The sequence below is a fragment of the Triticum urartu genome, chromosome 7A, assembly GCF_056163025.1.
Source record: "Triticum urartu cultivar PI428250 chromosome 7A, HENAU_Tu73, whole genome shotgun sequence".
Lineage (NCBI taxonomy): Eukaryota > Viridiplantae > Streptophyta > Magnoliopsida > Poales > Poaceae > Triticum > Triticum urartu.
In genome coordinates this window covers 554557623-554571845 of record NC_141879.1, presented here as the reverse complement: position 1 = coordinate 554571845, position 14223 = coordinate 554557623, and the positions used below count along the sequence as shown (strand labels likewise).

General features: G+C 52.1%; 2 protein-coding genes across 2 annotated transcripts; one reads left to right on the top strand and one right to left on the bottom strand.

Moving 5' to 3' along the window:
• Positions 1–3603: 3603 nt before the first annotated feature.
• Positions 3604–4532, bottom strand: LOC147960414 (uncharacterized). Its single transcript, XM_087533337.1, has 3 exons — positions 4526–4532; positions 4166–4453; positions 3604–4088 (listed from the first exon to the last, which is right to left on the bottom strand). The coding sequence occupies exons 1-3, from the start codon at positions 4530–4532 to the stop codon at positions 3604–3606; spliced, it is 780 nt and encodes a 259-aa protein (XP_087389463.1).
• A 1911-nt stretch (positions 4533–6443) lies between these two features.
• Positions 6444–13387, top strand: LOC147960413 (uncharacterized). The gene is made up of 2 exons (XM_087533336.1): positions 6444–6538; positions 12697–13387. The coding sequence occupies exons 1-2, from the start codon at positions 6444–6446 to the stop codon at positions 13385–13387; spliced, it is 786 nt and encodes a 261-aa protein (XP_087389462.1).
• The last annotated feature ends 836 nt before the right edge of the window (positions 13388–14223 follow it).

The following is a 14223-nucleotide window of genomic DNA, read 5'->3' as shown; positions in this document are numbered from 1 at the left end:
GTTCAACGCCCAGTTTATTATATTTCCGAAGTCCTGGCCCCGTCAAAGCAGAGATATCCTCACTATCAGAAGCTTGTCTATGGAATTTACATGACCACGAAGAAGGTTGCACACTACTTCTTAGATCACTCTGTTACAGTCGTCAGCGACACTCCATTGTCAGAGATTCTGCACAACAGGGATGCAACTGGTCGAGTGGCAAAATGGGTGATTGAACTCCTTCCCTTGGATATCAAGTTTGAGGCAAAGAAAGCTATCAAGTCCCAAGCAATAGCAGATTTCCTCGCCAAGTGGATCGAATAGCAACTGCCGACTCAAGTTCACTCGGAGCACTGGACCATGTTCTTTGATGGATCCAAGATGTTGAACGGTTCTGGTGCTGGAGTAGTTCTGGTATCCCCCCGAGGAGACAAGCTCAGATATGTCCTCCAGATTCACTTTGATTCCTCCAACAATGAAGCAGAGTATGAAGCACTCCTGTATGGGTTGCGCATGGCCATCTCACTTGGCGATTTGGTAGTTAATCAAGTGATGAAGGAGTGGGACGTCAGAAGCCCAGCCATGACTGGTTACTGCAACACGGTGAGAAAGCTTGAGAAGAAGTTCGAGGGGTTAGAACTCCACCACATCCCCCGATTGAAAAATCAAGAAGCCGATGAATTGGCAAAGATAGGTTCCAAGAGAGAAGCCATTCCCAGCAATGTGTTCTTGGAGCATATTCACACACCGACAGTTCAGGAAGACCCTTTCACTGAAGAGCCCCCGCAACCCAAGAGTGCCACGGATCCGACTGAAGTTGAGGTCCCAGCTATGGTCGACCTAATCATGGAGGTTCTGGCCATTACTCCCGACTGGACGGTGCCCTACATTGCGTACATCCTCAGGAAACAGCTCCCAGAGGATGAAGAAGAAGCTCGACAGATCGTCCGCCGATCTAAAGCTTTTACTGTGATAAGAGGGCAGCTGTTCAGAGAAAGTGTGACTGGAGTCGGTCAGAAGTGCATAACACCAGAAGAAGGTCGAATGATCCTCAATGATATCCACTCGGGGACCTGTGGCCACCATGCGTCCTCTCGGGCCATCGTGGCTAAAGCATACCGAGCTGGATTCTATTGGCCACGAGAAAATGAGATGGCGAAAGATATAGTCGACAGATGTGAAGGCTGTCAATTTTACTCTGATATGTCTCACAAGCCAGCGTCAGCCCTGAAGACCATTCCCCTCATCTGGCCCTTCGCTGTTTGGGGACTGGATATGGTTGGACCGCTGAGGACCGGTAAAACCGGCTTCACTCACGTGCTCGTTGCAGTCGACAAGTTTACCAAATGGATCGAAGCCAAACCTATCAAGAACCTTGATGCTAGCACCGCTGTCAGTTTTATCAGAGAATTGACATTCAGATATGGAGTCCCACACAACATCATCACGGACAACGGGTCGAACTTCGATTCCGATGAGTTTAGAATTTTCTGCGCCTCTCAGGGCACTCGAGTCGACTATGCTTCTGTTGCTCACCCGTAGTCGAATGGACAAGCAGAAAGAGCCAATGTCCTAATTCTCAAAGGACTGAAGCCCCGACTGATGCGTGATCTCAAACACGCAGCAGGTGCTTGGGTTGATGAATTTCTGTCAGTTCTGTGGGGTTTAAGGACAACTCCTAATCGGTCGACTGGAAGAACTCCTTTCTTCTTAGTCTATGGAGCCGAAGCTGTTCTGCCAAGTGACTTGCTCCACAACGCACCCCGAGTTGAACTCTTCTCCGAAGCAGAAGCAGAGCAGGCCCGGCAAGATTCAGTCGATCTCTTAGAGGAGGAAAGAGAGATGGCCTTGATCCGCTCGATCATTTATCAGCAAGATTTGCGTCGATTCCACGCCAGGAATGTGAGGGGTCGGGCCTTTCAAGAAGGAGACTTGGTTCTTCGAGTGGATCAGCAGAAACCACACAAGCTCGCTCCAACTTGGGAAGGCCCCTTCATCGTCACCAAAGTTCTCCACAATGGAGCATACCATCTTTACAGTATCGAGCATCAGAAAGACGAGCCACGGGCTTGGAACACCGAGCTGCTCCGCCCCTTCTTAGTGGAGAGCAATCCTCCCACTCGGGGGCTTAACTGCAGTCGAGCACTCGCCTAAGTTCTCTCACTAAGAGGCTTAACGGCAATCCAGCACTCGCCTAAGTTTGAAAAAATCCTACCGAGTGGAGAGCAATCCTCCCACTCGGGGGCTTAGCTGCAGTCGAGCACTCGCCTAAGTTCCCTCAATAAGAGGCTTAACGGCAGTCCAGCACTCGCCTAAGTTTGAAAAAATCCTTCTGAGTGGAGAGCAATCCTCCCACTCGGGGGCTTAGCTGCAGTCGAGCACTCGCCTAAGTTCTCTCACTAAGAAGCTTAACGGCAGTCCAGCACTCGCCTAAGTTTGAAAAAATCCTACCGAGTGGAGAGAAGTCCTCCCACTCGGGGGCTTAGCTGCAGTCGAGCACTTGCCTAAGTTCTCTCACTAAGAGACTTAACGGCAGTCCAGCACTCGCCTAAGTTTGAAAAAACCCTACCGAGTGGAGAGCAGTCCTCCCACTCGGGGGCTTAGCTGCTGTCGAGCACTCGCCTAATTTCTCTCACTAAGAGACTTAACGGCAGTCCAGCACTCACCTAAGTTTGAAAAAACCCTATCGAGTGGAGAGCAGTCCTCCCACTCGGAGGCTTAGCTGCAGTCGAGCACTCGCCTAAGTTCTCTCACTAGGAGACTTAACGGCAGTCCAGCACTCGCCTAAGTTTGAAAAAACCCTACCGAGTGGAGAGCAGTCCTCCCACTCGGAGGCTTAGCTGCAGTCGAGCACTCGCCTAAGTTCTCTCACTAAGAGGCTTAACGGCAGTCCAGTACTCGCCTACGTTTGGAAAAATCCTACCGAGTGGAGAGAAATCCTCCCACTCGGGGGCTTAGCTGCAGTCGAGCACTCGCCTAAGTTTGAGACCCATCCCTATCCGGAAGGACGACAAGGTGCAGGTCGACTGCAACCTTCTCCTTCGGAGCTGCGACACAAATACAACGTCCGCTCCATCCCTATCCGCAAGGACGACGAGGTGCAGGTCGACTGCAACCTTCTCCTTCGGAGCTGCGGCACAAATACAACGTCCGCTCCATCCCTATCCGCAAGGACGACGAGGTGCAGGTCGACTGGAACCTTCTCCTTCGAAGCTGCGGCACAAATACAACGTCCTCTCCATCCTTATCTGCAAGGACGACGAGGTGCAGGTCGACTGCCACCTTCTCCTTCAGAGCTGCGGCACAAATACAACGTCCGCTCCATCCTTATCCGCAAGGACGACGAGGTGCAGGTCGACTGCCACCTTCTCCTTTGGAGCTGCGGCACAAATACAACGTCCGCTCCATCCCTATCCGCAAGGACGAAGAGGTGCAGCAAGCAAAGTCCATCCGGAGGCAAACACAAGCACATTCGGAGATAAACCAAATTCAGATAAATACTAAAAGGTTCCAAGCAGCGAATCAAAGGTACTCGGGCACCAAGCCCGAAGGAGTTTAACGGTTACAGAAACCACTCGGCGTTCCGAGGCAAATTTAAAGTGTATCCAAGTTTCATAAGATTGTTCACTCGGCCGGAGGAGGGCTGGCAGGCTCCATGAATGAGTCCAGATCGATCCCATCAGCGATCCGAGTGGCGGCAGCAATGAAAGTCTCCATGAAGGACTGGAAGTCGTGCTTTTTGGTGTTAGCGACTTTGATCGCAGCCAGCTTGTCTTCACGAGCCTCCTTGCAATGGACTCGCACCAGGGACAGCGCCACGTCAGCACCACACTGGGCGGAGGATTTCTTCCATTCTTGCACTCGGTCAGGGATCTCGTTCAGTCGAGTCATCAGTGATTCCAGATCATTCTGAAGCATCGCCCCCAGCGAAAGCGTCGAGTCGATTCGAGAGACAACCTCCTTCAGGCGTGCGAGGTAGCTTGTGGCGCTGGCGATACGGGACTCCAGTCGGAGCACGTTCATCGCAATTTCGTCGCAGACCGGGGAAGCGATAGGGTCCAGACCCGTCTCGATCCTTCCAGTTTCTTCGTCAAAGTCTTGACAGAGTTCTGTAGCCAAAAGTCAGTTCAATCAACCAAGCAAAATTCGATGGCAAGCATCAACACAGTCGGATTAAAAGAAATACCTCCCAGCACGAGATAAAGCTTCTTAGCGAGGGTCCTCAGATAAGCTTCCGTGTCGTTCCTCTTGTGGATCGCAGACTCCAACTTTTCGTTCAGGACGACCTTATCCTTCTTCAGGCTGGTCACTTCGCGGTTAGCTTCATTAAGACAAGATGTCAGTCTAGTCACCTCTCCTTCAAGCGTTCCGACTGAAGCAAGCTTCTTGTCTGCGAGAACGGTTTTGTCTTGGGCTGCTTTTTGCGCGGCGGCGAGGTCCGAGTCCTTCTTGTCCAGAGCCAACTTGACTTTCTCTGCAAAAAGAAATAATCGAATCAAAAAAGATATCAAAGAGATATATTGAACTTCAGTCAGCAATCAGTTACCTTCCATACCAGCGGCCTCGTCTTGAGCTTTTCTCAGATTTTGCTGAGCCAATTCCAAGTCTAAGTTGAGTTGCCTCTGCTTCTCTTCGAGTTCGGCAAACTTGGAGATAAGAGTACAAGACTTCTGCAGGAGGCAAGGGACAGATCAATCGATAGGTTCGAAGGCAGTTCATTTCCGAGTGAATAAAACCTAAAGAAGTGGACAACAAGCTGTTCAGACCCCAGTCGACTGCCAGCAGTCGACCGCGGTCTCGGGGACTACACCCAGTGGGTGCACTTGGCGTGCCCCCACCGGTTCTGATCCCACTTGACCGGCCCGCCGGAGTCGAGTGCAAGGAGTAAAAAAAAGAGAGAGAAAGAACAATTGCGCCATCAAGAAAGAAGAACTCAGACCACAGTCGACTGCCAGCAGTCGACCGCGGTCTCGGGGACTACACCCAGTGGGTGCACTTGGCGTGCCCCCACCGGTTCTGATCCCACTCGCCCAGACCGAGTGGAAGAGCGAAACTACCAACAACGACAGCAACACCCAGTGGGTGCTCTAATTCAACACGAACAATAGGAGATTGTGCAGAAGAAGATTTTTCGAGAACAAAAACAGTCGGAAAGTCTACTCACCTGGACATTGGCCCGAAGGGCGGCACTAGCGTCGTAGGCAGCCTGATTGCTCTCGTGCACTATCTTCACCCGCTCCATCATCTATCAGCCTGTCGGATGGCTTCCGCAGCCGCTTCCGACTGGTTGTCTGGGACGGGGTAGCTGGTGAAAAAATGTGCAGACGACCCAGGCGCGGCTGCTTGAGGCTCCGTGGTGTGGAGTTGGATGGTTGAAGGAACCACAGGTGCGGTCAACCGCGTGGGATGCCCACTCGTCAAGGGTGCAGCGAACGTCATAGTGGCCCTGCCCGCGCCTTCAGCTTGACAGACAGGAGGCGTTGCAGTTGGTTCTTGCCGAGCCACCCTGCCAGCTATTACCTTCTTGCTCTTCCTAGGCTTAGGAGCCACATCTTCGTCGTCGTCCGGAAGGTCAATGATGTTGGGTGGAGCTGCAAGACAGAACTTTCGACCCCAAGTGAACCACTCGACCCTAAAAGGATCAAGAATCGAAATCGCAAGAGTTCATACCTGGGTTAGAGGTTACCGCATCCTACATTTCCTCGTCCCGGTACTGGTATGAAGAGGTCCCTGGCGTAGCAGCACTGCAAAGGCCCGCATTCAATCGGTTACACCTAGTGGGTCGAATCCACATAAAGGACAAGTCAGATGGTTACCCGAAGATAGTAGGAACGGTCACTTTGATCCGAGGCAAAGCTTTGGGCGGTTTGGAAGAGATGGCTTTCGGCACTTCGGCGCTGGAAGCGGCGCGACCTTGGATTGCTTTGGAGGCTTCTCAGTCGGCGTCGGGAAAGACGTCCTGGGGCGCTTCGAGGATTGCCCGATCGGCGCAGTCACCAAGTCCGGAGCGCGTGCCGGGTCATGAGTGTGCTTGGACCTCCTCTCCCTGCGAGGAGGCGAGTCGACTTCTTCCTCATCGGCCGATTCATCGCTCTCCTCGTCCTCCTCGGCTTCCGAATGCTCCTCGCCGCTCTCGCCCCCGCTCCCTTCTTCTTTAGCGCCTGGGTCCTGCACTCCGTTGGGCATGGAGTACATTTCAATGAGGGCCTGAAAGAGTAACAATCAAAAGACATTCAGTCGACCACAAACGGGACATCACGTGGTGAATCGGAAAGATACTTGATAAAACAGAAATATACCTGCTCCAGCTGGTGCGAGTTGTCGAATGGAATCACCCTCCTGGATCCCCGAGGGTTGTCTTTGTTGCCAGTGATTCCCCTCAAGCAGTTCTCCAAGATATCCTTGCTAACCTCCTCCGGGTGGATCCGAGTGGTATCCTCAAGCCCAGAGTTCATCCACATCGGATGATCGCGCGCCTGAAGAGGTTGGACGCGTCGATCGAGAAAGACCTCCAGCAGATCCATCCTGGTCACTCCGTCGCGGACAAGTTGGATGACCTGTTCAACCAGCTCCTTGACCTGCGCCTTCTCTTCTGGAACTACCTTCAGGGGAGCAGGCTTATCCACTCGAGCCAAGGAAAAAGGAGGAAGTCCAGTCGACTGGCCAGGGGTTGGCTGATCCTTGCAGTAAAACCAAGTCGACTGCCAGCCCCGGACCGAGTCAGGAAGGATCATCGCTGGGAAAGTGCTCTTGCTCCTCATCTGGATCCCCAGACCACCACACATCTGGATCACCCGCGTCCTCTCGTCACTTGACTTGGCCTTTTTGACCGACTGGGAACGACAAGTGAAGATGTCTTTGAAAAGCCCCCAGTGCGGTCGACAGCCCAAGAAGTTTTCGCACATGGACACGAAAGCAGCCAGATAGACTATGGTGTTTGGAGTGAAATGGTGGAGCTGAGCCCCAAAGAAGTTCAAAAAACACCGGAAGAAAGGGTGGGGAGGCTGTGAGAATCCGCGATCTATGTGGGTTGCGAGGAGGACACACTCACCCTCTCTAGGATGTAGCTCGGTTTCGTCCCCCAGGAGCCGAGCCGACTTGTGAGAGATCAATCCCCCCTCCATCAGGTCGTCAAGGTCGTCCTGCGTGATTGCCGAGCGGATCCAGTCGCCCTGGATCCAGCCCGCCGGCAGGCCGGACCTCGACGAGGATCCGCCCCGGCTGGTCCGCTTGCCCTTCGCCTTCATGGTCGCCTTCTTCACGCGTTCCAGCGCCCCCGTCTTATCCTTCCCCATGGTGGCGGATCGAGCTCGAGCGGAGGTCCGGCGACGAGGCAGAAGCGAGAGTGGCAGAGGGATCGGGAGAAAGAGAAGAGAGAATGGGAGCGTGCGGAGCAGAGGCCTGGCCCGAGACCTTTTATAAGGCCTTCCACCGAGTGGCTGACTGGTGGACCCAAGCGATCTAAAAAAATCCCGCAACAGTCGCGCGCGCACTACGTGGCGAAAAAGGTGGCGCGGGGATCGAGGAGACTTGCCTAATCCGTCCCGATAACCTCGGTTCCTCCCATCTGGCGCACTTCCCAAAATTTGAATCCCGTGAGATCCGCGGAGAGCAGAACAACCTGTCAGACTGAAGACAAACACCCTCTACATCATCATTCGGAATTCTACCATGAAAGTTCACTCGACAACAACCAAGAATGGACCAAGGCGATTGAGAAAGGAGTCGACGTCATCTCCTCAACTCATTGTTTCAGGACAAGGTATATTCATAGCGCAAAGAGTGGGTTGGAAGTGTTCTCAACCCCTTCCTCACTCAAACCTGATCCATTCGGGGGCTAATGATGAAGCTATGTACCTAGGGTAGGGTCATGGACCTGTCCAGCATACCCTCGCCAAGGACATCTTTACAAAGAATCGAAAGCAGTTGAAGAGAAATCATCATCCACTCGACCGCAGAGATGCGCTCACTCGACCACCTTGAAGACACTCGACCACCAGAAGATGGGGAACCCTCCACTCTGCAACGGTTAGGACTTAAACCATAGCATTATGAGCATTTATGACATTTTACTGTAGACGTTACCAGTAACGCCTTTCCTTTATGAGCATTGAACCCTGAGTAACGGAGGGGAGCTGGGGTCCTGGCGCACTCTATATAAGCCACCCCCCTCCTCTGGGACAAGGGTTCACACTTTTGTAAACTCACACACACACATATAATCCAGTCGACCGCCTCAGGGCACCGAGACATAGGGATGTTACTTCCTCCGAGAAGGGCCTGAACTCGTAAAACTCGTGTGTACAACCACTCCATAGCTAGGATCTTGCCTCCTCATACCTACCCCCATTCTACTGTCAGTCTTAGATCCACGACATTTCCCACCTCTCTCTTCGCGCAAAGACTTCACGCATTTCTTCTACATGACCCTCACTTGGCTATGGGTTATTGTCCATTACATATTCTATGCCCATCTTGCCATGTTCACTTTGCATGATATGCACATTACTATGCTTTTGCCATGCATTCATGGCCCATGCTTTGCATTACACATGATGATTGATTCTCATACTTGTATGTGTATTTGCAAGCTTGGTGGAGACATTGCTTGTTATTGCCATGTTTGCTTTGTGCCCCATGCCTATGATGATACTTTCATCTTGCTTTGTGTTCGTGCTTGCGATGTGTCATGTGCATTGCCTATGCCTATTATTTGCTCTCATGACATGATTGCCATGATTTACTCTAGTATGTTGCATCTTCGCACTACTAGCTTGCACAACTTGATTACTATGTTTGCTTGCCTTGTTGCATCACTGATGACTCAAACTTGCTCGCTTCATGCGGTTGATGACAACCATCTACATACTTTGCACATGATTGTTATTGCTTGCCGTCATATATCTCCATATATTGCCTCTCTCGTGCTAGATGATTTTCCATGTATTGAGTGCAATTATGCCTTTAGTCTTGATAATGAGTTTGCCCCCATATCATTCTCGCATATATTTGGAGATTTTGACATTTTTCTTGTGAAGCATGCTTGTCTTGCCTCTTTGCACCATATACCTAGTGCCAGCCATTGTTGCATCATATTATTCATGCACTTGTACTTCTAATGGTTATGTGCAAAAGAAGAGAACCATCATGATGGATGATGTGTTTATCTACCATGCGCATATGTTCTTTGCCTTGTTTTGTGCATGTGTAGGAAACTTGGACCTCGTGTCAACTTCCACGTCACGTGAGTTGACCATTCGAGCTCTTGAGAGCGAACCACCTCCTACCACGACGATTCTACATCGCACTTGCTTGTACTTCGGCATTGTGAAGGACGCACAAGGACATGCTTTCAAGGTGATATCCTTCTCTTTTGATAACCCCCAAACCATGAACTTGGACCACTTGATTGCACACTTGTTAGAGATCTTGCTTTGAGTTGTCATTTTCACCATTCCATGCATCATGATATATATGCCTTGTGTGTTGCATCCAATTCTTGGTTTACTTGCTCCTCTCATATGTTTGGTTGCAACAATATCAGCACTTCACATATGCCATGTCCCATTGATTGCTACATGCTTGCCTTGATTGCCTCACACATGATGAACAATTGCTCTTTCTATTGTGTTGAGTGCCACACTATCTTCACTAAACCCTATGCACGTTATGCTTGGATTGTCTTGCACTTGACCCATGTGTTTAGACACTTCATTTCTTTTGGTGTTGTGAATGATTCCTATGCCTACCATAGACCTTTCATTGAGCGCTCTGCACATGTTTGCTATGAACTTGAGGTAGATGCTTCTTCTCTTGTGACACATATTTGCATCACTACCTCACATTCACATGCATGTTCCCATGATATCTTTGCTTGTGCTCAATTTATGTTCTTACATGCCATGTCACTATCCTTTGTCAAACCATATGCTTCGCATGATGACGACACTTGTTTGGTGAATCACCTCTTGAATGCTTGGTTTTGCACTAATGCTAACCAAATTTGTTTTTCCAAGTGTTTGTTATCTTTTCTTCTTTTGAAGGAATCCCAAGATGGTGCGACATTGGAGAGTGCCCACTTCAAGCTTGAAGATGATGACTACTTAGTGAACGTCCACTCCTACACGGCGAAGCCATCTCTTTCCCATGGTGATTTGGTTTTTGATCCGAGGTCGGATCTTTCCCAAGGGAGGGGAGATGATGCGGAGCATCCTACGGACATCACCATGTCAAGAGTCCATTTGGCAAGTGACACGTTCGACATCCACTTCACATACACATAGGTGAATCATCTCCTTTACGCGTGTTCACTTGACCCCTTTGAGGATGGTATACTACTTGACACTCCACTCGCGTACATGCATAGGTATTGTTGGAACACTACGGACGATGAGGAGGAGTGCGAGCGCAAGTGTACAACTACACCATCCACGAGGGAAGCGTGGAAACGAAGACACAAGAAGAAGAGCTGCCAAAGAAGCTCCAGCGAGCGGACGTCCGGACGACACCGGACGACCGGCCCCTCCCAGCTAGCGGACGTCCGGCACCCACCGGATGACCGGTACATCTACACCCGAGCCAATTCAGCGGAAGACCAACGACACCGGATGAACGGCGACCGGACGACCGCCAGCTACCGGACGTCCGGTGCCACCTCAACTGAGCCAAAGTGAGCGGAAGTCCGGCGACAACCAAACGTCCGGAAGCCCACGAGCCACCGGATGACCGGTCCTCAGCGGACGTCCGGTACCTGTCTGCATACAGAGATTGGGCCCGAGGCCCATGTATCCCTCTCCCACTTACCCCTTCATGGACCTAGCTATATATACTCCTGCACCTCCTCCTAGTTAGGGTTAGCGTTGGTTTAGCTCATATTTAGATATAGAGCTACGCTCATCCACTTAGGATCTACTTCTTGAGAGAGACCGCGGCCTCTTCGGAGAAGATCCCTTTGGATTCAAGACCTCCTTGCGGAGAAGAACATCAAGACCTCCTCACGGAGAAGACCGGTTACCTCTTGTATCATCCGTTGTTGACTTTGGATCGTGTATCTTCCTTTGTGTTCATGGATCTAGCGCATGTGTGATCATATTTGTTGGTTTCTCGTGTTCCTCTCGTGTCTTTTCCCTCGTTTCCATCCTCATGTTCTTCATGTTCATCGCGCGATCCACTCCTTTTGTGAAAGATCGGGCGATTAGGGTTCTACCCTACATCATGGTGACCTGGCGTACAACCGACGCCTGCTATTGTGCTATTCTCAGCTCATGGCTCATTTCTTCAGAAGAGAAATAATGAGTAAGGATTTTTCATAGACTATTTGAGCTTGTTTGAATAGTAAAATAAAAAATCTGAATTCTTTTTGCAACAAACATTAAGAATTTTGTACATGCATGCAAAAATTTGTGATGAAATCACATTCCTGAAAGTGTGGACAAAATAAACAAAATCGATGGTAAAAGAAATATTTTTTGGAACATCTTTTTGGTTTTTTTCCATAGCTCCACGAATGTGATTTCATCACGAAAATTTACACGCATGTTAAACTTTTGTCAATGTTTGCTGAAATAAAAATGATTTTTTTTCAAAAATTTCTGATTTTAATGTTCGCTCGAGCTCATTTGATCGAGGTGAGAAGGTCACTTTGGGTCTGGAAGTGCATCGGGAATCTGGGTACATATAAACTCACTTTGAAAAACACATTTCTAAATGCTAAAAAATCTGAAAAAGGTTGCACGAAAACGTCTTTGTGTGTTTATGTGCGTGCAAAAGGTTTCAGGAAAAATAACTTTTTTGTGTGGCTTGAGCAAAAAAGATAAAAAATTGTGTCGTAAAATGTTATTTAGAAGCACTGCAATTTGTCTTGTTAGCGGAGACAAAACAAAATGACATTTTTTCCACAAAACTTTGTGCCGCGCGCACACACTTATGAACATGTATGCATGAATTATTTTTTAAAATTTTCAACATTTTAAACATGTTTAAAATGCATTTTTCAAAAACTGAATGCATATGCCCATGGATTCAGGACGTGGCGACTCCTTTGGGTCTTCGCTTTCATCCGTAGTACCTACTACTACCCGCTACCGCTGTACCGCACTCCGCACACCTTGGAGTCATCCACCCGAATTTCAACGGACGGTCTGGCCGTCCAGGCGGCGTGGCGTTAGAGCATCTCTAGCCGCGCCCCTAACAAGGCCCTCCAGGCGACTTTTCGGTCGTCGGCGCCAAAAAATCGGCCCAGTCGTGCCCTCAAGGGCCCAATTTTCGCCGACTCGGGTCGAAATTGGCGCCGGCGGACCCAACCCGAACCCGGTGCGCTGGGGGCGCTTGGGGGCGCCGGGCGAATCGTTTTTGGCACGAAAGAGCCACGGGCCCTCCTTGCCAGCGACCCGTCTGGCTTCTCGCCGCGTCCTCATCGCCTCGTTTCCCGCGGCGAATCAATGCCAAAGCTGCCGCGCGCTGCCGCGCGCTGCCGCGCCGGTCAGCCTCCGCCATTGATGCCTCACAGGCGGCGCAGTGAAGGCGTGACGACGCGCGTCTCCGCGCATGCCACGCGTAGACGAGGCGGCCATGCGTGCTCGCGCCGCCTCCGCCTATATAAGCCGACCCAGCTCGCCGATGGCACGCACAGAGTCTCCACCGCCGACGCGCCCTCTCTCCCCTTCCTCCCCCTCCCCTCACCGTCCCAGTTCAAAAAAATGGCCGAACGATTTCCAGGGACGGCGCGGCGGCGAACGGCTTGGGCCACCGCCACCTTCACGAGGACGAAACTCAGCTCCTCTTCGAGGCCGAGTACCCGGTCCCGCCGGACATGCGGGTGCCCGGTGCGTGGAGAATCAGCGTCGGTGGGGTCCCGGTGCCACCACCACCCACCGGGGCAGGGCGGCGTGCGGAGATCGCGCGTATCCGCGCCTCTCTGCCGCGGGCGGCGAGGGAGGGGCCGCGCTACGTCCCAGACAGCCCTCTCTGGGAACCGTACTTCCGCCACCGTCACGCCGAGCAACTCGAGGCCACCAATGGTGTCGTGCCCTCCGGCAGGCTCAACCCCGATGGGCGGCGCCGATGGTGGGGCGTGCCCGGCCACATGCTGGAGGCCGTCCTCGAGTACATCGAGGGCGGCAACACGCCGAGGCTGGAGTACCCGGAGCCCCTGTCCTTCTCTCGCCGCTGTGGGAGCTCGTGGACGCCGAGGCGCATGGACCCCGGGGCGTCCTCCTCCTCGTCCGGTCGGTCGGGTGGCTCTCCCTGCCTCCGCCCCATCAAGCCGGAGCCCCAGGACGACACGCCTGTCAGCCGGCGCACCCACAGCTCCGGTGTCCGCGTCGCCGACTCCGCCCCGCCTCGGGCCGCCTCGTCCTCGTCGCGCCCAAACCAGAGCCCAGCCTCCCCTCGGAGTACGAGGAGATAGCCCGAAGCGGCTTCTCCGACGCGGACGCCCTACAGTGGGCGCGCGACGACTACCTCCGGACTGAGATGACCCAGCAGACCCGGGCCCTGGAGGAGATCGCCGCCCGCAAGCGTGTGCGCGAGGATGAGCACGATGTCGTGATCCTCGATAGCGACGACGACGAGGACGCCGCCGGACCGTCCAACCCGCCGCGCCAACCGGGGGAGGGTTGCAGCAGGGACGGCGGCCAAGGCGGAGGCGGCGACGATGACGACGACGGCGGCGGCGACTACACGCGGTTCTACAGCCTCCTCGGCATGTAGAACTGCAAGGGCGGCGGCCGGCGAGGAGCGGAGCGGCGAGCGAGACGGCAGGCGGGCCTAGTAGTGTGTTTTTTTCTTTTTGTAAAATACTTTAAATATGTATGAGCGGGCATATTTGTGCCGTGTTTGGTTGAATTTGGTTTGAAGTCGCCGAAATATGTATGAACTCGGCGTGTTTGTGCCGTTCAAAAAAATCCCGTGGGCGCCGCGACTGGATGGCAACACGCCCCCAGCGCGCATTTTGCGCCGATACGCCTCTAGGGGAGATTTTTTTTGAATGTTGGTAGCTCTACCAAATTCATTGATCAGAAGAAAGAAGGTTGGTCCAGTTTATGAGGAAAACCGGACCCAAAAACCATACAAACAACGCCTTTCGGCAGCAACACACACAACACATCACCTCCCGAGCCACGGGTCCCTCTAACCGGATCCATCTCCAGGACGATGCCCCCAAGAGAGAACACGACGCCGAATGGCACCGCCATCGTCCGATCTAAACTAGATCAAGAGTTTCCCTTGGAGCACGTTGGAAAA